The 25,683-nt window shown below is 50.4% G+C and overlaps 1 protein-coding gene across 2 annotated transcripts in view; it reads right to left on the bottom strand.

The window, feature by feature from the left end:
* GMDS (GDP-mannose 4,6-dehydratase) overlaps nucleotides 1–25,683 on the bottom strand; it is a 575,871-nt gene that overhangs the window by 33,314 nt on the left and 516,874 nt on the right. The window contains exon 10 of one of the 2 annotated variants that reach the window (XM_077886287.1): nucleotides 7,764–8,003. The exons of the other annotated variant lie outside the window; for it this stretch is intronic. Coding sequence (XP_077742413.1) covers nucleotides 7,779–8,003 — 225 coding nt within the window. The 3' untranslated portion in view covers nucleotides 7,764–7,778. Of the gene's footprint in view, nucleotides 1–7,763; nucleotides 8,004–25,683 lie in introns of those variants that run through there. 2 annotated transcript variants of the gene reach the window in all.

Genomic DNA, 25,683 nt, shown 5'->3' with positions numbered 1-25,683 from the left:
GGGAAATGGTGGGAATCGGGGGTGTGGAAATCATGCAGGCAGAACATGCCAGAGTAGAGCTGAGGTGTTAGCTCAGAAAATGTGGCCCCTCTTTCCTCTGTGAGCCCAGCCCACCGCGGGAGCCCTCCAAGAGCACCCCCAGTTTCCTCTTGCTCTGACCCATTTAGCTGATGCCCCCAAGTTTCCTGAACAGTAGAAAACCACGTCATTGCCGCCCTCCCTCCACCGATGCTTCCTCAGAGTTCTCCCCACATTCTTCTGCATGTGGATGTCCAATTTTCCCAGCACCATCTATTGAAGAGACTGTCTTTCTTCCAGTGGATAGTCTTTCCTCCTTTATCAAATATTAGTTGACCATAAAGTTGAGGGTCCACTTCTGGGTTCTCTATTCTGTTCCATTGATCTATGTGTCTGTTTTTGTGCCAGTACCACAGTGTCTTGATGACCACAGCTTTGTAGCACAACCTGAAATCTGGCTTTGTGATGCCCCCAGATATGGTCCACATGCAGAAGAATGAAACTAGACCACTCTCTTGCACCAAACACAAAGATAAACTCAAAATGGATGAAAGATCTAAACATGAGACAAGATTCCATCAAAATCCTAGAGGAGAACACAGGCAACACCCTTTTTGAACTCAGCCACAGTAACTTCTTGCAAGATACATCCACGAAGACAAAAGAAACAAAAGCAAAAATGAACTATTGGGGCTTCATCAAGATAAGAAGCTTTTGCACAGCAAAGGATACAGTCAACAAAACTACAAGACAATCTACAGAATGGGAGAAGATATTTGCAAATGACCTATCAGATCAAGGGCTAGTGTCCAAGATCTATAAAGAACTTATTAAACTCAACAGCAAAGAAACAATCCAATCATGAAATGGGCAAAAGACATGAACAGGAATCTCACAGAGGAAGACCTAGACATGGCCAACATGCACATGAGAAAATGCTCCACATCACTGGCCATCAGGGAAATACAAATCAAAACCACAATGAGATCCCACCTCCCACCAGTGAGAATGGGAACATTAACAAGGCAGGAAACCACAAATGTTGGAGAGGATGCGGAGAAAGGGGAACCCTCTTACCCTATTGGTGGGAATGTGAACTGGTGCAGCCACTCTGGAAAACTGTGTGGAGGTTCCTCAAAGAGTTAAAAATAGACCTGCCCTACGACCCAGCAATTGCACTGCTGGGGATTTACCCCAAAGATACAGATGCAGTGAAATGGCAGGGCATCTGCATCCCAATGTTCACAGCAGCAATGTCCACAACAGCCAGACTGTGGAAGGAGCCTCGGTGTCCATCGAAAGATGAATGGATAAAGAAGATGTGGTCTATGTATACAATGGAATATTCCTCAGCCATTAGAAATGACAAATACCCACCATTTGCTTCAACGTGGATTGAACTGGAGGGTATTATGCTGAGTGCAGTAAGTCAATCGGAGACGGACAAACATTATATGGTCTCATTCATTTGGGGAATATAAATAATAGTGAAAGGGAATAGAAGGGAAGGGAGAAGAAATGAGTGGGAAATATCAGAAAGGGAGACAGAACATAAAGACTCCTAACTCTGGGAAACGAACTAGGGGTGGTGGAAGGGGAGGAGGGCGGGGGGTGGGGGTAGTGGGTGACGGGCACTGAGGGGGGCACTTGACGGGATGAGAACTGGGTGTTATTCTGTATGTTTTCAAATTGAACACCAATAAAAAATAAATTTATTATAAAAAAAAAAAGGCGTTCTCCCCACAGCAACGACATGTTGGCATGAATGTGGGCCGCACCATGTTATTCCTCCTGCCACAGTAATCCCACAGCTCTCTGTAACCCCCGGACACTAGCACCCCGACGCTGACCATGGCCTGTGCTGCCTTGTGAGTCCGGCTCTTGGTTATCTCCCCTGTCTCCTTCCCTCCTCCAGCACTTGCTTCTTCTGTCAGGTGCACGCCCCGCCCCCCCCGCCCCCCCCCCCCCCCCCCCCGCTGCTCCTTCAACTGGCAAAACATACACCTGCCCCAGGGCCTTTGCACTCACAGAGCTCCATTCCCCTGAAGGTCTGTGCGGCTCGCTCCCTCACTTCTTTTATGACTCTGATCAAATGTCTTCTTTTTAGAGAAGGAGGCCTTGTTTGATCACCGTTTACTCTGCTTTACTTGCCCTCCCATTAGTATATAAGCATCCTATGAGTAGGTAACCTTGCACCCCCAGGGCAGCGGGTGGCACCCAATGAGGTGTCAGATAAATGTTTAATATTTGTATGTGCCACCTATTATGGTTTCTGTGCAATAATTAGGCTAAACGTTGCTTACAAATAAAAAATAATCCATAGAATTCTTTCCTCTGGTGATTCTTTTTGTCAAATTAATTCTACGATGTTATCCTTACTCCAAAAAAACCAACTTTGGATCCTAATAATTGATTTTTAAGACCAAGAATCTGCCTTTGCTTCTTGAATCCTGTATCAGCCTTTGGGTGGACCCAGTAACGGCGTGGGCCACGTCTGGCTGCAGAGATGGCTGAGCCGTGCGTGCATCTCCTCTGTCCCCACGGCCCCTGCCTCGCCGCCAAGCTCCTCCTCAAATCCCACTGTTGTGCGTCATCCCGAGTAAGGTCCCCATCACTCACAGGGGAGGCGGGGAGCTCTCTCCCCTGGTGGAGAGGAGTCGTTTCTCCTCAGAGGAGCCTTGGGTGGATGAGGGTCCCATCCCCTTAGTAGTCCCATCCACTATGTCCGGCCCTGCTTTTGCGTTTACAGCACAGACAACCACAGAAAGATGAAAGTGATGCTCTCCTGAGGGTAAGCCAGATGGATACGGAGGGGTAGGATGTGTGACTCTGCCAGTATTGAAGGCTCGTGTGAACTATTCCCTGATTAGCTGCAGTTCCAGTCTAATAATTAAGAGAAAAATGCTAATATTTAATAGTATTTAAGCATAATATTTAATTTGGAAAATCCCAGTACAGCAGTAAAGAGGCTGCACATGTGGGCAGAGTTTTCTTTACCTCGTTGATATTGAAGGTACAGGGCAGTAAAAACATTTTGAAATTGAAGTTAAAATAGTCCTAACTGCAGAATTAACATGTTTTAGCTCAATAGTGTTCATCAGGCTCACTTACACATGACATATGTGCTGTGTAAATATCTACACATATCCTTCTACACACACAGTTGGCTTTCTACATGTAGAACCCCCTCGGACAGAGCATGATTCATGGACTTGGCAGTCGGGAGTTTATCTTTTTCCTCTATATTCAAAGGTGGTTTGTGCTTTTAAGGGGACGAAGCATATAATCACAATTACTTAAAAGGGTTTCAATCCCATGTGCGCGAGAGGTAACGCGCTGGCCTCAGGACTGAAAGCGATAACGAAATATTAATACAAAAGGGAAAAGGGGGTAGACCCTTGGTTTGTTGGTGCAAAAAGAGATAGAGGCTTATCTCAGGCTCACTCTATGTGTTACTTTCTCCCATTTTTCTTCTAGGGTAGGAATGAGTATCCGACAGGGCTATGCACAGATCAGGGTTTTGCTGTTGTTTTTGGTCTGGGTTTTCCTCTTTTCCTGGAACCAGGAGAGGCAGCCTCCCTTCCTCTTTGGTGGCCATATATTTCTGCTTAGCATTTCTCAGGCAGATGTGCTTTGTCAGTGGTTATTGAGTTGAGACTGGAACGGAGTAAAATGCAGAAGGCAATGACAGGATGATGGAGAAGGGAGAGAAGAACACACAGGTGTCTTGCTTCACGCAATGGCTACAGCGCTAGAAACACAGAACTTACACGCACTACACTCATGTCTTAAATGTAAGGAGGAAGGTCGCTCTCTGAAAAAGGATCCCACTGAGCCAAAAGGAAAACTGTTTTCTAATCTCATACCTCATTTATTCGGTAGGTTTGGATTTGTTATATCAGGTCGCATCATATAATTGGTAGAATATTTCCTTCTGGAGACCTTACTTCTAATTTCTGATGTGACCTAGAGGAGTTACACTTGACCTCTGGTCATATTAACAGGAATCGGCCAAATGGACCATCAAGGGAGTCGTGATAATGGCAGTTCCGTCCAGGTAGGACTTGGAGTCCACAGAAGGGCTCTGACATGTATCACTTATGATCCTCATAAAGCCGCTGGGGTAGGTATGCAGTAGGTTAAGTAGATTAGGCATCTGTCCCATATTATGGATAAAAATCCAAGGGCTGCATGAACTGCCTAAGGTCAGACAGCAAGGAGGTCCTAGAGGTGGGAATCACATTCTGGCCAAGGTCCTCTCACCTGCACCACAGGTGTGCATCTCTTTCACTACCCTCTTTTCTTTCTTTCTTTTTTTATTTAAAGATTTATTTATTCATGAGGGACACAGAGAGAGGCAGAGACACAGGCAGAGGGAAAAGCAGGATCTGTGCAGGGAGCCCGATGTGGGACTCAATCCTGGGACCCCAGGGTCACGCCCTGGGCCAAAGGCAGACGCTCAACCGCTGAGCGCCCCAGGCCTCCCTCTTTCACTACCCTCTTTATTTCTTGCTGTGTATCCGGGGACTAGGTCTCTTCTCCTATTAGAGATGCAACAACACCGAGACCATTTCACATTTGTGTAGCAAATATGGTAGATGTTAAGCATCAGAGAACTGCTCTTCCCACTCTCACAGCCTTATTGTACTACAGAGGTAAGTCTTTGCCACCAGTTACTCCAGTTTTTGTCTAGCTACTTGTTTATATTTGAAAAAAAAAAAGTTCTTGCAAATTTAAAAAGTTATGCAGACATTCAATGATCGAAAGGTACAGTGAAGGAAGACTTTAAAGACCTTAAGCAACGTGAATTTATATGTACACAATGAGCTTTTTATGTTAAGGGGCTGTGACTGATAACAGAATGAACTGGGTATCCAGTGCAGAATGCCCTGGGGTACGACCTGAACCGTCCCTTCCTGGAGGAGTTAGGTAGGAGGCATCTTCTATGACGTCTATGGCTGATTTATGACACATTCACATTTTTGGTCCCCAATGTCATGGTGTCTTTGTACCCTTGGCACAAAGTAGCTAACCGGAATGATGGTGGAAATCTGGAACTGACTTCATCTCCTCTTTGACAACAGGACCTGGGCTGGGCACCTCTGTCTGGCCATCTCATCTCCAGCTGGTTAGCAGTCATTCATGGAGCTCCCTCCGGGGAAGGGTGCCGCATATTCTGTTGAGCACAAGTACCCTCGGGGTCCTCATGGAGCAACAAGTCCAAGCCCGGCTAGATGAGCAGACCAGAGAGGAGCTCTCAATCACAGACCATTGTGAGCCTGTTCGCAGCTGTGCCCACACTGCACGTCTGCCATGGACTCAGCAAGGATGGTCGTCTTACGGGGGCCAGAGGCGGGGTAGGGAGGGAAGAAGCAAGTCTGCTCAACAAACTGCTAGATGGCTGGACTCGGATTGATCAAAGTCTGCCATTTTGCCTTGTCCATCTGGAACCATAACTCAAGAATGAAATTGCCCTAGGTTTTCTCCTCCCCGCCATTAAATTCCATTCAATCATAGTAGGCAAAACGCAGTCACGCTCAAGCAGCCAGATGTTATCATTACAGACCTTTCTTTATAAACCGATGCTGAAACTTGAGTGGTTGATGAGACCAGCTAAGCAGTTGTACCTTTGACCCCACTGCATTAAACTTGCCCTATCAATTTAAGCTTAGTATAAACACCATTTCCCAGAGCCCCTCATGAAGTCAGCGGTGAGAAGAAGCTGACTAAGCCTAAACATTTTTTAACAGCAATCTTGTCTTACAACACCAAGGGGATTTGCTGGGTATCTGGGGCTTTATAAAACCATATGAACATGCTGAAAGAATTAAAGTCCTTTAAAAATGAAAAATTGATGGTGACAGTCCTTTCTGAAGACCCGTTGGTGTAGTGGCAACATAGGAGTGAGTAGAGAGTTGGTCTGAAACACTTCTGCATTTTTTTAAGTGACATATTTTAAGAGTTTTTCTTCTTTCCCAAAGGTTTACTCTGAGGTGGCCATTCCAATCAAAGATGGAAAAGTGTGTCCCAGTTATCAGCAACCTGGACATTTTAAGAGACACTGAACATATTTATGTCCTGGTTAAGTTTTTTTCTAACGAAGATTGGGACCCTCTCTCCATGCAAGCGTTTAGATAATGATACCATAATTTTCCCCAAATCTGCATGCAGCTGACATTCGAGTCAAGTCGCACCCATATACGTGCCCAGGAAGAATGAAGGTAGTGACCGTTATGTTGTTTCTTATTTATTAATATCTCAAATGAATATGGATGAAACTTAGATGTTCCATAAAATATAAGGATATATAGTTATGATTTGTAAATAAATATACTCAATGTAAGGCTATTTCAAAAAAAGAAGATCAACCTTGGCAGTGTTTAAGGTTTTCTTTCCTTTTTTTTTTTTTTTTTGGTATGAAAAGAGTATCCAGTCACTTTGTAGCTTAGCTTCCAAATAGGTAGACTATTGTCACCTTCTGTTAAAATGCTACAATTGTACACGGACGAGCAGACGCATGCATGATCGATTATGAGATTTATCATAAACTCTAATGGAAATCACCTTGAAAAATATTTTATCGATAAGATAAAAAATCTTGGAATTATAAATTGTAAGTTTTTAAAAAATAGGCAGAAGATGCAAGTATTCTCAAAGACACAGGTGATAAAAAGGAACCCAAACTTCAAAACAGAATATCCTCCATTAAGGGGAAGAAACAGTATCAGCCTAGAAATAAGGTGTTTTGGCCTATGTGCTGCTTTCAGCCACACATCATGTGATTCTTGCTTCGACCACACAAGTACCCGGGCAGCAGCTCAGGACGACAGAGTCAGGGAGTCATCAAAAGGGGTTTTCCCACGGAGTCGCTCGTGTGAAGGGAGCGTATGTCCACGTCAGATCAACACCACGAGACATGAACCAGGAAAGGAAGGACGCCCCATGATCTTAAAGCCTAATACTGAGGCCCCAGAAAACATTGTCAAGTCTTGTTAGCTAAGGAGGAGGAGGAGAGGCACGGACGTCACGGGACAAAGGAGGAGGCACCAGGTGGGCCTGACGGGCCGGAGCCAGCGGGGGGCGATTCGAGAGCCGGGGTGGCCGCCGAGGACACGGCACCTGCTCTTTCTCCAGGCCTCAGCCCTGCTCTGTGCTTCCCACGGACACGTGTCTCTGGGATGCAATTCAGAAGTCTGCGACCTTGGAGGCTGTTCCTATCTGTGGGATTCAGCGGATGCCCGGAGCGCTGTGCAGCGGGGACACCGGGCTCCGTGAATGACCCCGTCCCCGCAACGGCTGGCGGAGGCCGTGAGCGCCGCGTGTTCCGCTGTTGAAGCGGGGCCGTGGGGGGCCGTTGCCATCGCCTTGCAGCGCCCTCCACCCCGAGGCGGCCGGCCATCGGGCGTCCGGACCCGCGGGCTTCGGGGAACCCCCCTCCCCGCTTCGCGGAGCAGGGGCTCTGGAGCCCGGGGTGCCCGAGCGTCGCGGTGCCGGGCAGGGTCGTGGGGCTGCAGGCCCGGGGGACAGGGCGGGGAAGGAGCCGGTGTGCGCGGTGAGTGGAGCAGCACCGGCGTCGCCTGAAGGGCTGGCCAGGGGTGTGCAGGCCCCTGGGGCGTCGTGGCTGCCGACTGACGCCGGGTGGCCCGGCCAGCAAGCAGGTCGGGTGTCTAAAGGGCACCGGGTTAGCCACGTGGGGCTGAGGCACAGAGGAAGCACGCGGACGGGAAAAGCCCTCCTTTATTTGCTAAGTTGGTTTGTAATTAAACGGGACATTTAAAATGCGGGAAACCCACCAGACGCCGCCCGTGAACAGCAGCCCCGTAAGGGCCGGGCCTCATTGATAAGCATCTCTCGGGTCTTTTGTCTTCAGCTGTATTTTTAGTTTTCAGCCTGCATTCCGTGATTCCAACCGCTGAAGTCATCCGCAGGTCAAACCATGGCCTGGGGTGAGTGCCTAGGACTTCGCAAAAAAATGCATCTTCATTCTGCAAACATGAAAACTCTTGCTCTGGGGCCGGATCCCAGGAACCACGCCTCTTACAAGGTGTTCGTCTCCCGCTCCCCGGGCTGCAGGGCTTTCCGACACGCCGGCTCCCGGCGCATGTCCGCGCCGCTCGCCGCCCAGCCCCGCGGGGCCTGCAGGAGGCGGGGAGCGGGGTGGCCCGACGGCAGCGCCCCGCCGGGCACCGTACCCCGCCCAGCCCCGGCGCGAAGCCTGGCCCCGCGCTCCTCAGCCCCAGCGGCCTCACCCTTCCCGAGCAGCCTCTGACCTGCGAAGATGCCAGCCTGTCGGGACCCGGTGGCAGCTCGTCGCGCTCCTGCGGGCGTCTCAGGCCCGCTCGTGCTGGCCCGTGTGTGTGAGTGCGGGTGAGTGAGTGTGAGTGCGTGTGAGTGCGGGTGAACGGCCGCGGCTCGCTCCCGCCCGCGCAGGGTGAGTGGCCACAGGCGGCTTCGGCTCAGCGGCTCGGCCAGGAAGGGCCGCGGCTGGCGACGGACACACTTGGGGCCTCCCCGGTGCAAACCGTGGCCCCGCGAAAGCGAGGTGCTGGCGGCGTGAGGCCGCGACGGCCGAGGAGGCGAGCATGTGGCCGTCCTGAGGGGCCGAAGATGAACTGGCCAAAGGCAAGGTCGCTGACCCACCCCCGCCGCACACCTCCTGGCCCTATTTCTACAGAAGAGCGCTGCATCCGGGTCACACGGTGCCCAGTGGTCACCCAGGGAAGTCGCATTTGGGTCTGGCCTTGGGGACGATGGGCGGGGGCGAATCTGAAGACGGAGGTGGTCTGGTGCCCACGCAGCCGGAAAGGATGAGCATGGACCGGACGGCCAGAGAAGGGGAGAGCACTGGGGGGCCGGGGGGCGGCGGCAGGACACACGTGGAGTTGAGGGGGTGCAGGAGAGGGGGTGATGGGGTGCAGAGGGAGTGGGTGTGCAGGCAGCAGGGGTGATGGGGTGCAGAGAGAGCGGGTGTGCAGGCAGCAGAGGTGATGGGGTGCAGAGGGAGCAGGTGTGCAGGCAGCAGGGGTGATGGGGTGCAGAGGGAGCGGGTGTGCAGGCATGAGGGGGTGATGGGGTGCAGAGGGAGCGGGTGTGCAGGCATGAGGGGGTGATGGGGTGCAGAGGGAGCGGGTGCGCAGGCAGGTGGAGGCGTCGAGGCCTGGAGTTCTAACTCCCGCAGCACAGTGACAATTCCTAGAAACGAATGTCGGTGGAGTTTCCAGTTTTGTGCGGAACCCTCCCCGTCATCACGTAAATGATTGAGACTGCTGTAAGAGGAGGCATCTCCCGCTGTCCGGGGCCCTTCCCGGGCTCCAGAATCAGATGCGGGGAGGGGATTCCGAGACCGGCTAAAGGGACCCCAGAGATGACACATGCGGAGGTTTCAAGGGGAGAGTGGAAAGAAGACCCATTCCACCTCCAGGCTGAAAACCTTCCAAAAAGCGCCAAGAACCTCATGCGGGCCCGAACACCTCACGGGGTGGGACTGGGTGCTGCGGGCTGCTGGGGGTGCTCATCCAGGGGGCACGTGGCCTGTCTCGCGCCGGCTGCATCCCCCCCCCCCCCCCCCCCCGGGGAGGCGCTGGGCCCTGCTGCTCGGAAGCCAGAGCGTCCCGGGCTCCCCAGGGTCCGTCCCGGGCGTGTCGGGAGAGAACTCGCTGGCTCCACGCTCCCCACCACGCCCGGCCAGACGTTTCGGCGGGGATTCAGAATGTACCACCCAATTCCTGATTCCATATTTTTAAACACAGCATGAAACGAGCCATCGATCAGCCAACAGCAGCTGGCAGGGGATCAAGCAGGCCCACCGTGGTTTGAACTTTCGTGAAAACAAATGAGGGCTGGGATTTCAGAGAAGCTCTCCAGTTTCAGGCCGTCACTAATACCGACTGTTTTCTCTCTAATATCTCAGGCTGTCCGGCCGGCTCACCCTCAACACGACGATGCCTGCACAGATCACAGGCCGCCTGGTTCCCAGAAATTATAGGGCCGAGGGATCGGGGCCTCGCCACATCCCTTCTTCCCTCCCCCACGGTAAAGATCAGCCTACAAGTTCCTCACTACGGCTTGAGTAGAGTTGTCAAAGGGACTTCCTTTTTCTTTTTTTTAATAGTCTGAATTTTTTTAAGATTTTATTTATTTATTCATGACACACACAGAGAGGCGGAGACACAGGCAGAGGGAGAAGCAGGCCCTGCAGGGAGCCCGATGTGGGACTCGATCCCAGGCCTCCAGGGTCAGGCCCTGGGCGGAAGGCAGGCACTAAACCGCTGAGCCACCTGCGCTGCCCCAATAGTCTATATATATATTTTAATAGTCTATATTTTTTAGAGCAGTTTCAGCTTTATGGGAAAATCACACAGAAAGTATAGAGAGTTCCCCTCCACCGTGTCCCTGCCATCCCCTTCACAGTTTCCCCGATGCCCACTGCCACCCGCATTCCAGTGGCTTGTTCCTAGCAGCCGACGGCGTGGACTCAAGTCCATGGGGGCACTGGGCTCCCTCTGTGGGCCAGGCGGGGTCGGGGGCCGAGGGACGCCCACCTCACAGCCTCACTGTTACAGCTTCGCCCCGGGGAATCCTGCCGCTTAAAGAATCCCTCCCGGTCTCCCCCTCAGGCTGTGACGTTTGCCTCTTAGCATAAATTACAGGCCACGCCAGACCTGGTGGCCGGCTACAAGGAGCCCAGGTCGGTGGCCGCTGGCGCCAGGCCTCTGTTTCTCGGCCACGAGGTAGGCCGCGTCCATGCCTGCGGCAGCTGTGCCAAAAACCAATCCCCAGCGTCCCTGCTGCTGTGTCCCCGCTTGGTCTCCGGGTCTCCTTACAGACTCCTCCAATGGCTGTAACCCCGCGTATGGTAGGGGAGCCTGCTGATGTGGGGCTAGCGTGTGGGCAGAGAGGAAGCACCCCCACTGCTCGGCTGGGTCTGTGTCTGGGCTGCGACCTCCCTAGGTTCCCGAGCTCCCTCCTCTCCTGCTGAAGTGCCACGGAGGCTGGAGGGAGGGCCTGGAGGGCTGGAAGGGCCTGGAGGCCCTGGAGGGCTGGAGGCCTGGAGGTCCTGGAGGGCTGGAGGGCCTGGAGGTCCTAGAGGGCTGGAGGCCTGGAGGTCCTGGAGGCCCTGGAGGTCCTGGAGGGCCTGGAGGGCCTGGAGGGCCTGGAGGGCTGAAGGGCTGGAGGTCCTAGAGGTCCTGGAGGTCCTGGAGGCAGGGCCTGGAGGGCTGGAGGCCTGGAGGTCCTGGAGGGAGGGCCTGGAGGGCTAGAGGCAGGTCAGCTGGCCCCTGGTAAAATCCGTTCCCTTGAGGAGAAGCCTGTGTAAGGAGAACCCACCTCTCTGGCCGCCCGTCAAAACGGCGACCTGTGTCCTCCTCCCGACAAAAGCACGAGGGTTTCTCTCCAATCTTTCTCCACTTCCCTGACCTTCACTCTGAGAGCCAGTAAAACTCATGGAAGCGTGAGCCTCCCCGAGTCCTGGGCGCCACAGGGCTTCCTCGTCAAGGCGTCCACGCTGGACCAGCAATAGGGGGCCAACCACCCGCCTGTGCCGCCCGGTGCTGGCCCGGGGTCTCTGGATGCACCTCTGTGCCCTGTGACCTCAGCTCCCTGCAGCCCCCAAGACGGGCCTGGATTTCCAGTTTGTTCACTTTCCCTCTTGTTGTGAGGACGGCGGTGGCGACATCTTCACTTCGTATGCGTCCGAGTGGAAACCAAGAGCGAGCTCAATGGACTTTTCTTTTCCCCTCAACTAAAATGCAACTCAGGTCAAACGTGAAAAGGAAACACGTGAGGCAGGGGCAGCGGTAGAAACCAGACAGGTAGAAGGAACGTTTTAACTCAAGACGCAATCAGAGGTAACAGATTAAAATAGATTTTATGATTCTTTTTCCACGTGACGTATTTATGGAGTTCCTGTAAAGAGGGAATTTTCTGTGCCAAAATATATTTTCAGGCGTTTCTTTTGATTATTTAAAATTATCATAAAAATCACTTTAAATATTTTCATTTACACAAGCGGTGGAACACAGCCCAGTCGGCCGTGTCACTGAACACCACGGGGGTCTCGTTATTGGTCTCAATCAAGAGCCCCCCACGGCACACCCTACTCCCCAGAGGGGGATTCGGATGGCGGAGTGACAGGCTGCCTACGGGAGCGCTCCCCGCCCGCGCCCACACTGGCCTGGCAGGGAGCGGAAGGACCACGGGGGGGCCCGTGGGGCAATGACGGGGCACCCAGCGGATGGAGACGCAGGCGCGCCCTTGCTGAGCACTCCACGCACGCGGAGCACCTGCGAGGGGAGCCAGGCCACTGCAAGTCGCCACGGTTCAGTGGGTACCGAAGTTTGATAATGTGCAGAGTGGTTTACTGCGATCAAATAATATCTTCAGCTCTCACAACAGCAAGATGCAGGAACTTCAAAGGGATTCCAGTCCAACTGGAACCATCATTACAAAACAAATTTTAGCTTTATTGTTAGCCAGACCACAAAAGGGCAGAGACGGTGCCAAAGTAAATGCTCTTGAAATCTCCTCTATATATTACCTTTGAACAATTAATTGGTCTCCTGGAGACAAGGGGGAAAAAAGGCAAAGAAAACAAAATACGAGACTGACAATGGAATATATTGTTCTTGGATGTTGTACCACGGGTAAGCTATGGTCCTGTTGCACAAATACCTGCCAGATTGATCATTAATTCCAAGCAGTCTTTAATTTTACACATTAGGCGAGGTGCTATAAACTGAAATTGTATTTGTTTTGCAGATCATGTTTTCAGCTGGCCACAGAGAGCAGATTCTACCGCCTAAGAGAATCTATCCAGCCGGTCACCAGACCGTCGTCACCGTCACCGAGTCTCGGAGGGGACCCTCACTCAGGAAGCCTTTCTCCGTGACTAACAGATTCCTCACGCGTGGGCCCTTCACCAACCCGACCGCTCCCAGAATCCGCCAGAGCGACAAGACGTGGTTCTGGGGAGCCAGGTCGGTGAACACGACAGGCAGGAGGCGAGTGACGGTGGATAAGTGGGGGCCGGATGCAAATAAGGGTTTGAAATGGTTTTGGAGGGAGTTCCCAATCCCAAATATCAGGATCCCTTTGCCTATGGTCCTGATTTCTCTTCTTAAATTTCGGGTCTTCTAAGGTGTCGTGCAACATAAAGCCCAGGTCAGATCTTAGCTCCGGTTCTTTACTGAGGTTCAACGTCTTACACCAGGAATGGCGCCCGTCTTTGGGTCCCCTCCCTTGGGAGCTGCATGGGGACGCACGACGTCACACTGGGAATGTCCTGAGAGCCTCACGTTGAAGGGAATTATAAAGGCAGAGAGAGTGTCATCGGTGGATACACTCTGGATGCAACATGTGAACTCTAAGACTACAGAGCAGCTTCCTACGATCGCCTCTGCTCGGAGCGCTCCCGCTCAGGCAAACTGCAGGTCTAGGGATGTGAGCGTGTCCATGGGGGCCTGTCACTGCTGAGGCTGAGGCAGGTGACCTAGGAGACTGCCTCTCAGGACAAATCACTCTGGAAGAGGTTTCCTAAAGAAAAGGCTCAGAGGTGGGCCGGGGTAATATAATTTAATTCTCGGTCTTCTCCCTCTGACAGTTTGCACTTGTTGCTACCTCCCTAGGAGGGCAGCTGAAAAGAAGGAAGTAACACACACACACACACACACACACACGCACACACACCCGCACCCACACACATGCACACACATGCACACACACGTACATACGCACCCACACGCCCCAGAGAGGTGATGGCACAGGGTGAGTGTCAGGGCTGGGAGAGGAATGCGCCTGTCACTTGACTCTTGGTGGGATCCTGGCACCTGCACCAGCTGGTACTTGTCTGAATGTGACAAAGGCTTCGCCTCCCTGACATGCACGACATCACACCGCAAAGTCTGTCACATTGTGGGCGAAGTCCCTGGTTTTTCAGCTGGCTGTGTTCGAGCATGCATACTCCCAAAAGGGCACAGAGAAAAGTGGCCCGACGGTGTTCAGAATCTGACGTCTGGGGAATTTCAAGAGGCTCCTTGCTCAGGACGGGGTGTGGCTGTGTGTGAAGGGCAAGGGGCAGCTGGCGGAGGTGCATGGCAGGGCTTTCACCAAAGGGCTGGCAGGGGCCGGTCAAGTCGCCAGCTCTTGGTCTCCTTGAACTCCGTAACACAGTGCTGGAGCTGAATCAGAAGAGTGCTGTGGACCTGCGTTTAGCATATTCACATGGAATTTTCTCCTTTCATTATTTTTTTAAGATCTTATTCTAAAGTAATCTCTGCACCCGATGTGGGACTCGAACTCACAACCCCAAGATCAAGAGTTGCACACTCTACCGGCAGAGCCAGCCAGGCATCGGATCTCTTTTTTAATAGAAAGATTACGGGATTTAGATTTAGAAGATCTGGCTCCAAATTCTAGACCCTTCACTTAACGAGCCTTTCAGCCTTCGGTATTTGACAATGTTCTAGACCCGTGCAATGTTCTTTTCCCCCCAAACTCTGATACTTTCTGAACACCTACATTTCACCTTCCCAACTGCAGATGTAATTGTGAGCGATCTGATGAGATTTATTTATTATATTCTAAGCTATTCTAGGGCAAATACAAAGAAAAGAGAAACAGGAATCTGTTTCTTAGCACACTTTATGAAATGTCACACTCTAGACAGGAAAAAGCCAATGTTGTTTTAAAGCCCAAACAAGTTGTGACCAAATTCACAACCAACATTAGGCAAACGGTGGGCATTGCTCATCAGCGTCACAAAGACTCCTCGACTAACAGGATTCAGGCTCTTGTGGTCTTTATGTCACAAAGGACAATTCATTTTAACCCAAAAAACTTTCAGCAGTTGTGCGGACCGGGGTCACAACAGGCCCACGAGGCCAGGCCAGAGGGCAGATTCATCAGCCAGGGACCGTGCACCCAAGGTTCGGGGTCTTCGGATTTCCCAGGCAGAGGAATCTGAAAATTTCTGCAAAACCTTCTGACATTTAGATTCAAATAAGGAAAGAACCACTATTTGTCCAGTTGGTCCTGAGAGGTTCTCTGCACGGGCAATGTTGATGACGTAACGAGAACACGTGCCACCGGGAGTGCACAGAAGCCTCACTCCGCCGAGTCCACTAATTTCCTTTCTGTTTGCAACTGGTTCCTGTAATATGCCTTTTACCCCACTGATGGCTCTGGTTTTAAAGGATTTAGGATATCGGCTTTAAGCCCTGTCACAAAGGACAATTCATTTTAACCCAAAAAACTGGCTAAAGGGCTGATGTTCGAGACACAGGAAGCCTGGCTTCCGTGTGGGCTTTTCTCTTAATTTCAGCAAACAGGGTGTGAGCACTGGCTCCTGTGTTCCAAGGAGGAGGTGAGTGGGTATCACACACAAATGACAGGATATGCTGATTTGGGGCCATAAAAGCTTGAGACATGAGAGATGTTTTCATCTCCTGTGCTTTCCCTAAATTTGATTAGTTAACAATTCTTTTGCACACGCTCAACTTTGTATTTACAACTCAAGAGATGAAGTAGTAGGCTCTTGACTTTTGACATGTAACTAATCATATTTCATCGGTCCTAAAATCCTCTAGATTGCCAACACAAGTTTTTCTGACTTTAAGTACATTTCGCAACTGAAAGAGAGTTGGTTTTTGGCACTGACAGGTCTGGTTTCATACGCGCTGGATCTGCTTTCTCTTAGCTACGTACGTACCTCACACAAGTCACTTGGTCTCTTTAGGTCTCAGTTTCCTCATTTGTAAGACGGGAAAACCAACGATAATACTTAAACGTCATCGTGTTGTTATGGGGCGTCACCGGAGTAATCTCTAAACACGAGGATGTGGAGCACCTGGAACTCTCGGGCATTGCTGGTGGGAAGTCAAAGGGGCAGAGCGACTTTGGAAAAGACTTTGGTAGCGTCCCGGGGTTAAATACACTTCCCATCTGAACTAGCAACCCCTGCACGAGTACAGACCCGAGAAATAAAGACACACGTATGCACACCACGTGCGGGAATGTTCTCAGCAGCGACATTCCTATCGTCGCAAGAGGAAGCAACGCAGCGGCCCCCGGTACGTGCCAATGCTCAACGAGCACCAACGAGGAGTGAGCTACGGGCTCCCTGGGGACGCGGGTGGAAGAAGTCAAACGACCTCCAGATGAGGAGTGACACCCCTCTAAGACACCCCAAAGAGGAAGAGCGACAGTGACAAAAAGTAGAGCAAGGGATTAGCTGCAAAGGAGCAGGACGGTGTTCTGCGGGAAATGTGCTCCCCCCCGCTGGTGCCGATGGTGACACGACTGTATTTATTGTCAAAAGTCATCAAATCGCACACGGAAAGTGAGTGACTTTTATCTCAAACAAAAGAGAGCTCATGAAAACTGGTGTGGGAGAGGGACAGGTGGAGCACGGTGCCTGGCATCTGGGAAAGACGGGGAGTGAGCCGCGAACCGGGCTCCGGGTACTTGTCACACTAGCCCTGAGCCTCCTGCGCTGCCGCCGCTGACCTCAGGCCGAGGGCTTCTGGCCCCAAACCGCCTTTTCTTTCTCCCCTCCCTCCCCTTTCTTTCTTCCTTGCCCTACCTTGAGAAACAGAAGGAAGAAGGTGGGGAGGAGACGTTGCTTAAGGTCTGTAAACCACCTTGGGTCATCTGGATAGAAAGTGACACGGGAGCGCCAAGTGTTGTCATTACTCTTCTGTTTTCAACTGTACAAATAGTAAAGGTCTTTGTTTGCTAAGCGGTTTTATTAATAAAGTAAGAAACCCAGAAGCCCCACACACCTGTCTCACCTTACAAGGTAATTGAGAGGCGAGCTGGTGACCTGTCCCCCGCCTGCTCCCAGGCTGCCGGGTCACGGACGCGCGCTCCGCCGGGCCAGGCCGCGGGCCCCTGGAATCTGAGAGCGGGGAGGCCTGGGGCCGGGCAGGAACGTAGGAGAACATTCCACAGCAAGAACAGCGTGAGGAGGGTGAAAGGGGACCGGGGGGCACAGAAGTGGATCCTTTAGGCTCAGGTCGAAGGGAAACTTACGGGGCTGTTTCACTCAACGTTTCTCGGCTTTGCTAATGAATATTGTCAGGTTTTTAAAAGCTAACAGGTTGTGACCACCTTCTCAACCTTAGCAGTGAGTTCTTAAATTCCACATGTGGAAGCCTTCTTTTGGCATTTACCCGAACCCGACTTTCCCCTGCCCATCCTGGGCAGTCGCGCCAGGAAGCAGAGGAAAAGAGCCACTCTCTGCGCCGAACGTCACCCCCCGTCGGGGGCCTCTGGGCTGGCTCTCCGTGCCCGCGGGTGTCGCCTGGAGGTGGCAGCAGGATGGGAGCCCCTTCCCGGCTGCAGGCGCACGGCTGTAGGGGGGAGCGGAGCCAAAGCGACTTTCTCATACCCTGCACTCTGAAACCCGAGATGACGCGGTGCTTTCCTGCACAACAGTGTGCAGCGTTCAGTTGCTGTTATGACTTGTCTGGTTCCCACAGAAGGAGGAATCCTGCCAAATATTTGTAATCTGCACTGAAGTATGCAATCAGGGAAGCCACACCCAGAAGCAAGTGCATGGCTGCGTAATTAAGATGATCTCGCCTGAAGACCAGATGGAAACACTGGTCGGGGGCGGGAGAGGCTGGTGAGCGAGCGTCGCCCACATCTCTAACGCGTTGACCATGGTTCTGTGCAAAACATCTCCTCCTCGGGCTCCAGGAGACGCGCATCCTTCTCTCTGCCCCTGATTCACTGCAGTGTCTTCTTCATACCAGTCGTTATCTAAGATAGTGCTTGTATCTATTTAAAACATCTGAATAGATCCCCCTGATTGGTTTGTACTTATGTCATAGGCCAGAATGGACTGCACTTATGCACAAATAATCTTTTTTCCTCCAAGTAAAGCATTTTGTCATATTTTCTATGACACCACTGGGTGAGAGTGCATGAGATACTGACGTCGGGCTGCGCTGACTGCTCCATGTGTCGGGGCCGGCATCACCACACAAAATAGTTAAAACTGCCCATTTTTCTGAAGTATTGGTGAGATAAAAGACTAAAGAAACTAATGTATCATCCCAGGATGCAATAAACATTTTTTAAAAATGAGATTATTTATGTTAGTAAAGCTGAAATCTAGTTTTTACAGTCCAATCACAGCTACCAGCAGCGCCATCTGTTGAAATATTGTAAAACTTCATTTCCTTCACCCCAAATCATATTTCAAGTAAAGGAAGATACAAATGGTTGGAATCGCAGATAGAACTGGAACCTTATGGAGTTTTTAGTCCATCCCCAGTTTTAGGCAAAATCACAACCGTGGTTCTTCCCAAGACAAACGGGAAAGAGCGATTTGCAAGGCCCTTACCCACCTCAGTGACCTCCGCAGCGCTCACCAGCCTCCTCGCAGTTGCTCCCATAACACGAAGCTAAAGAGCTCATGCTTGACTCCCATGCATTTCTGGAGGCTTCCTCAGGCGAGAGGAGAGCAGGAGTTGGGCAGCGTGTGGCGCACAGCCCCCCTCACAGGGACAGGACAACTGGGGCTCGGGGCTGCAAGGGCCCGGCCCTGCACATTCCAGGAAGGGGAACAAGGCCCCGGGCACTTGATCTAGGTCTTGTCCCAGGTCGGACGGGTGGCGCGTATCAAGGTCAGGCCCTGACTTCAGGCCCCAGGTGTTCTGAGTTCCCGCCCAGGGCTCTTGCTGTTGCCTTTCTCTGGTGGCGCAGGGGCCAGTGCCTAGCTCAGCACCCAGCCACCCAGCCCGGAGCCCTGGAGCAACCGGGCCCTGCGCACCGGGCTCAGCACTGGGCTGACGCTGCAACGGGGGAGGGAGTCGAGGAGGTCCAGGGTGGGCTGTGAAGAGGCTGCTGCTTTACTGAGGCTCCTCGGCAGAGCGACTCTTCTATGGAGACGGAGGAGACAGGGAGCCAGCTGGCTCTCCAGCTCCCCGAGGGAGCAACAGGGGTGTGTGCCGGGGAAGGGTCTCGAGCTGGCACCGGGGCGGGGTGGGGGGGAGGCTTAGGGCAGCAGGGGAGGGCACAGCAGAGAGGATTTGGACTTCATCTAGGGAGACGGAAAGCCACGGGAAGGGTTTTGAGGGAGAAGTAACATGATCTCCTTGCATTCTAAAAGTGTCACTCTGGCTGCTGTCACGAGAACCATCTGTAGGGGGACGAGTGTGGAGGTTGCCAGGCCACGGGGCGCAGAGGGGTGGCTGTAGGGGAGGCGGTGAGGTGGCCGGGCTCTGGGTTTGTATTTCTGCAGGAGAGCTCACAGTTGGCTGGTGGCTGAGACAGGGAGGAAGAGAAAGACAGGGGTCCCCGCTGACGCCGAGGCCCTGGGAATCAGCAGAAATACCCACGACATTCGTCGAGCACCTACTGTGTGTGTGCTATATCGTTTCTACCGGTCTCAGAAACCCGGGAGGGTGGGTGTTACAGATGGGGAGCGGCCTCCAGAAACGCAGTAGCTTGCTGAGGTCGCACAGGCTGGTAACCTGACTGGATACAGGCCTGACTCCACTTTTTGTCTCTCCCCCTTCAATCCGCCTACAGCAATCAAGCAATTCCAGTTCCCTCCACCTTCTCAAGTGACGTGTATTTCCACTTTAAATCCTGGAGATCGTTTCCTGAAACCTGTCTACAGCCTTCACGCACATCTTTAGTTGCTGACCTTGCCGCAGCTTACCACGGGCGTTATAAGGTCGGCCTCATAAATACTCGCCAAATTGGGAGAATTTATACTCCTGTGTACAGTTTTAGTTGATTTTTAAGATTTGGCTGTGATCGTCTTCATTAGAGACACAGGTATCAAGTAAAGCAGCAATTCTGCAAAGACAGCCAATTAGCTTTCTTGAGGTACATGCAGGTTTTTGGGGCAGTGCTTTTTCCGACTTTTAGCATCCGTCAAGGAACAGGAGTCCATTGCGGGGGGTAAAGTCAGCTTTCCACATATACACATAAGCTTTGGAAGGGAAATCAGTGACAGGACTTTAACATAAGGTCATTTCATAAGGTCACCTACAACCGATGTTAGAAAAACGCGTTATTTGTATGGTCATCGCTGCAAAGACTACTTTCTTATAAAATGGTCTCGTTGGGTGAGGGTTGTGTTAAGAAATGATAGTCTGAAACTATGACTTCGCTGCCATCAGCAGCACTAGTAGCCCATTACGTAGGGAGAGAAGCATTCAGTCTTTTTATTTATATTTATATCCGTCCATCCATCCACCCATCCAACCGCCTAAGAGACACAAGAGGAATGCCTTGGGGGTAATCACAGAAGGATTCAGCTACCACTTCTCTCTCTTCATTTGATTTTGCCCCACACCCAAGACTACAAACATTAGCCAACAGAGCCCATAAAATTACTTTAAGTGTAGGCTTTTAAAACTACTTTGCAATGAGCACTTAAAAGCTTTCACTAGCTATTATACAGTAACTTTTTATTCTCTGAATGAAATGTCTCATGACTAATGTCATCTAGCAATGTAGCAATCTAGGGACACTCCCCCCTGAGTCACAACCAGTGCAGAACTGAATAGAGGTATAATTTAACAAACTACACCCACACTTTTGAATCAGATACATTTGTGTCTTCTGATACAGACACCGGCTATTAGGAGTAAGCATGTTCCTGGCAGCCCCGCGCAGGTAAACTTGTAGCTCCAGTGTGGATTCCATCACTGACTGACGCATGTTTCCCTTTTCCTTCTGTGTCCCTAAAGGACTTCTCGTTCGTTGCCTTTCCATTGGAAAGTGCATGGACATCCCAGAGTGTCAGGCAAGTGAGGGCTTCCTGTCGGCCTCTTGAAAAGTTACAGTGAAGTTCAAGAAGAGCCAAGACTTCCTTAAGTCAAGGGGACCCTACGTGGCCTAATCTTGAGTGAGCATCCAAGCTGGCTTCCGCACCCCGAAAGCAGGTTGAAATACCCGGAGCAACGCACAGAACGCGCGCACGTCCTCAGCTCGCCTTTGTTAGGCAGAATGAACCCGGGCACCTTCAGAGCTGGAATGAACCGAGCATCGCTTCTGAAGAAACTGCCCTGGAAGCCTTGGTTCAGAGCATCTCCCGAGCGTCTCTTCGGGAACCCCCAACGTGAGCCCCAAGTCACGTTAGAGAACCAGCTCTGTGGGCTCCAGTCACGGTGCTTCAGGCCGGTTCTGCTTCAACAGCCTCGAGGTTCATAACGAGCCCGCAGCGGAGACCTGCCACCCTCGTCTTTGTTCCCATGTGTGTGCCAGGTGTCCTGAGACGTTTAGAAATAGGCCTCAGTGCCTGTTTCTTCCTGTTCCTTGTGCTTGGGGTTGGTTGAACTTCTTGGAGCTCTGTGTTTATAGTTTTCATGGAATTTGGAAGAATTTTTAGTTGTCGTTTCTTCATATACCTCTTCTGTTCTCCCCTCTTTCCAGAGACTCCAGTGTCCATCAGAGCTTGAAGTTGTTCCCTGGCGCTGATACTCTGCTCATCTTCTGGAAATTATTTTTCCTTTGTTTCGTTTTAGATAGTTCCTTATTGCTATGTCTTTAAGGTCACCGATCCTTTTCTTTTGCAATGCCTAAAACAATACTGATTCCATCCAATATAATCTTCATGCCAGACAGTATAGATTTCATCTCTGCAAGTTCAATTCGGGTGTCTTCTTTATATCTTCCGTCTGCCCGATTTTTTAAACTACATGAGTACCATTCTAAAAATTGGCTTAATGTCCCTGCCACTAATTGAAACATCGATGTCAGTTCTAGATTGGTTTTGATTGATTCTTTTCTCTCTTCCTTAGGGGACATATTTTCCAGCTTCTTTGCAAAGTTGGCAATTTTTGAGTAGTTGCCATACTTTGTGAAATTGGCCTTGTAGGTGGTAGATATTTTTGTATTCTTATAAATAAACTTGAACTTTGTTCTGGGACACAGCTGACTTACTTGCAAAGAGTCTGGTTCTTTTGGGTCTTCCTTTAAAAATGTGTTAGGCAGGTCTGGAGCAGGGCCCAATCTAAGGCTGTTGAATTCTCACTACAGAGGCAAGGACCCTTCCCAACACGCCCACTAATGCTTATGGGTTTTGACCTTTTCCAGTCTGGCTGGTGGGAACAGGCAATGTTCCCAGCCCTGTGTGAGTGCTTGGTACTGTTCCCTCTAATCCTTCCAGGTGGTTCTTTCCCAGGCTTAGGTTCCTCACATGCATGTGCCGATTGGTACTTTCCTAAATACCCCAGGGGAGCCTCCTGCGCTCTGGAGAAACTTGTGCAGTTCTCTTCTCTTTGCTACTCTGTCCTATGGACTCTTGCCAGTCTGGCCTCTCTGAGCTCTCATCTCTGTCTTCTTAACTTAGGGAGTCTGCTAGGCTCTAGCTAACTCTTGTCCCCAGGCTAGATCTTGGAAACTCTCTCAAGGGCTCAGTTCATTTGTTTCCCATTTTTCAGGGCTCACGGTCCTCTACTACCTGATATCTGGAGAGAACTAAAAATCATTTCCCCATAGATTTTGTTACTTTTGTTTCGTCTTGTTCTGGACAGGTGGGTAAATCTGGTCCCGGTCACTCCATCTTGGTTGGAAGTGGATGTCTCTCATGCTGTCACTTGACATGGCCATCAACTTGACAAGAGTTGACTTTGGATGACTTTTGCCTACTTCAGAAAAAAATCAAATAAAACTGCAAAGGATCAGGGCACCTGGGTGGCTGAGTGGTTTAGCATCTGCTTTTGGCTCAAGGTCCTAGGATAGAGCCCCCCCATGGGGCTCCCTGCTCAGCAGTGAGTCTGCTTCTCCCTCTCTCTCACCGTCTCATGCTCTCTCTCTCTAGCTTGCTCTCTTTCTCTAAGTAAGTAAAATCTTAAAAAAAAAAAAAAACAAACTGCGAAGGACAAAGGTCTTTCACTAGCGAGCATGGTTACTAGTTTATTTTCCCCTTCATCATTCACTGAGCATGTTCTACATACCCCCAAGTATGCTGTGTTTTATATACATTATCTCATTTCAATCTGTAAAACAACCTTCTAAAGTAAACACCATTGTTCCCATTTTAAATATGAGGAAACTGAGACTCAGACAGTAGACAACTTGTCCAACGTTCCAGAGCTAGTAAGTGAGAGGCTGAGAGCTGAAACCAAGTTTGTCTGATTCCAAAGTCTGTGTTCTTCCTCACTGTCCTCCTGAATGCAGTAAAGGGAAGACCTCAGACCACCGTAGTGTGACACAAGGAGAGCATTCCTAACACACGGAAGTGTACAGCCCCCTCCCCGATGACCCGAGGAAGCACAATGGTAACAATACTCTGTTTCATTGGCTCTAAGATGCAACTGATGGTTAGGGGCACCGCTATTTTTTCTATCCCAAAGAAAGGAAAAATCTGCCCGTTAAACCATGACATAGTGTTTTAAATGCCATTAATTTTAGGATTCTGAAGTGAATGTTTAAAAATCACATTTAAATAAAATTTAGGTTCAGATTTAATGTTTTTTAGGGTCATTTGTACCATCACATGGATCTCAACTTGAGAGCTGTTAAACTGAAAAAAAAAAAAATACGTAGGTTAAAATCTATACAATAGTGTAGTATCATTTACTGGTACCTACTATGAACCCTCACTGTAATGATTCAACAACATTAAAAGGTAGACATTATACTCTGCACTTCACAGAATAGAAACTGAGGCTCGGGCAGCCCCGGTGGCTCAGCGGTTTAGCGCCGTCTTCAGCCCAGGGTGTGATCCTGGAGACCCGGGATCAAGTCCCACATCAGGCTCCCTGCATGGAGCCTGCTTCTCCCTCTGCCTGTGTCTCTGCCTCTCTCTCTCTCTCTCTCTCTCTGTGTCTCTCATAAATAAATAAAATCTTAAAAAAAAAAAAAAAAGAAACTGAGGCTCAGAGAAGTCAGAAACATGTTCGAGGCCACAGAGCTAGTAGCTGGTGGTGCCAGGCTTTTGCTATTTATTGCACGCTTGTTTTTTAGAAGAAAATAAATCTTACTGCATTACATGTTTTGTAATGGCATGTTGATCCTGCACATGTGTGTATGCGTGTCTACACACGTGTGTTCCTGAGAGCACGCTGGGAATTAGATCTGCCTTAGCAGACGGTGAGGGGGAAGCAGGATCACTGAATGCTGGCCGAAGGAAATTTCTCATCTGCCCACAAACTAGTGAGTGACCAATCATGCCATAAATGTACATACACTTAGAAGAAGCTCAAAGATCACTTACAGTGGCAATAAATCAGTTTTTAAATTAAAACGTACATCTGTTCAAATGGAAAATCTCTATGGCTTTTATAGCTGCCTCCTCTGTGGTGGTGCATTACAGGCTCAAGACACTCTGTTCAGGGGGTCAGTCTGAGGCTCTGAGGCTAAGGAATATGTCTCATATGCTACACGGGGAGGATTCCGCTCCTAGGAGAGCTTGCTTTTGTTTGCTTGTTCCTCCTGCCCTGTCCGGTGTTACAATCAGAGAACAGAGTCCTTCGTCTTCCTATGAACACATTAAAACAAACAAACAAGCTTTCCTGAAGGTAAGAGTGACCTCTCAGGTTGGTCATTTACTGGGACTGACAACCGTAGCCTATAATGAAGCACCCAAAGACAGCTGATTTACACGTCGTCACTAATACAATATGCAATGTGCAGAATGCTTAAGAACTAGGCTGCGGTTTAGAATCCCCATTTTATTTTTTTTTAAATATTTCATTTATTCACTCATGAGAGACACAGACAGAGGCAGAGACCCAGGCAGAGGGAGAAGCAGGCTCCATGCAGGGAGCCCGACGTGGGACTCGATCCCAGGACCCCGGGGTCACAGCCTGAACCGAAGGCAGATGCTCAACCACTGAGCCACCGAGAAATGTCGAGAATCCCCATTTCTAATACGGGTTATAGATCTCCACAATGGGTTAGTATTAGAAATAAATGGATGTCTGAGCCTTTAGTAAGAATCTGAACCAGGGGTGCCGGGGTGGCCCCGTGTCGGACTCTTGGTTTCAGCTCAGGTCATGGTCTCGGGGTCATGGAATCAAGCCCGTGAGAATCAGACAGTGCTCCTCTCTGGGCTCAAGTTCCGCACTCAGCAGGGAGTCTGCTTGGGATTCTCCGTCTCCCTCTGCCCTTCCCCCCGCTCACACGCTTGCAGGCTCTCTCTCTCTCAAACAAATCTTTTTTAAAAAGCTGAATGGCTTTGAAACAGTAGAACAAAATGTAATTCCCTTTGCGACTTCACATCAGTAATATTTTCTATGAAATTACAGGTATGTTAATGCCAAGACCGCTATAGTCCTGGCCTAGCAATGCAATATTTTTAAATGAATGATTTGATTATGTTTCCTATTTCAGAAGAGTAAGGGGTGATAGTGATATACAGGAAATAGATTTTTTTTAAAGATTTTATTTATTAGAGAGAGAGAGAGAGATAGCCCAAGCAGGGGGAGCAGCAGGGGGAGAGGGAGAAGGAGCCTCCCAGGAGAGCAGGGAGCCAGATGTGCGGCTCCGTCCCAGGATCCTGAGCTGAAGGCAGACACCCGACTGAACAGTCAGGGGCCCCAGGACACAGATTTCCCAAATGCTAACTACTAGTAATCACAGAGGGCTCTCTCATGAAGTCGCGGACGATGCCTCACATGTCAGTCCTTCCTCAAAGTCTACGTCCGCATGTGCCAGGCCCGATGGAGCGTGGAAGCAGCCGACAGCACCCCAAGGCTACGA

This window comes from Canis aureus, chromosome 37 (genome assembly GCF_053574225.1).
Source record: "Canis aureus isolate CA01 chromosome 37, VMU_Caureus_v.1.0, whole genome shotgun sequence".
Taxonomy (NCBI): domain Eukaryota; kingdom Metazoa; phylum Chordata; class Mammalia; order Carnivora; family Canidae; genus Canis; species Canis aureus.
The sequence above is the reverse complement of the archived record's forward strand: the minus strand, read 5'-3'. Positions and strand labels throughout refer to the sequence as shown.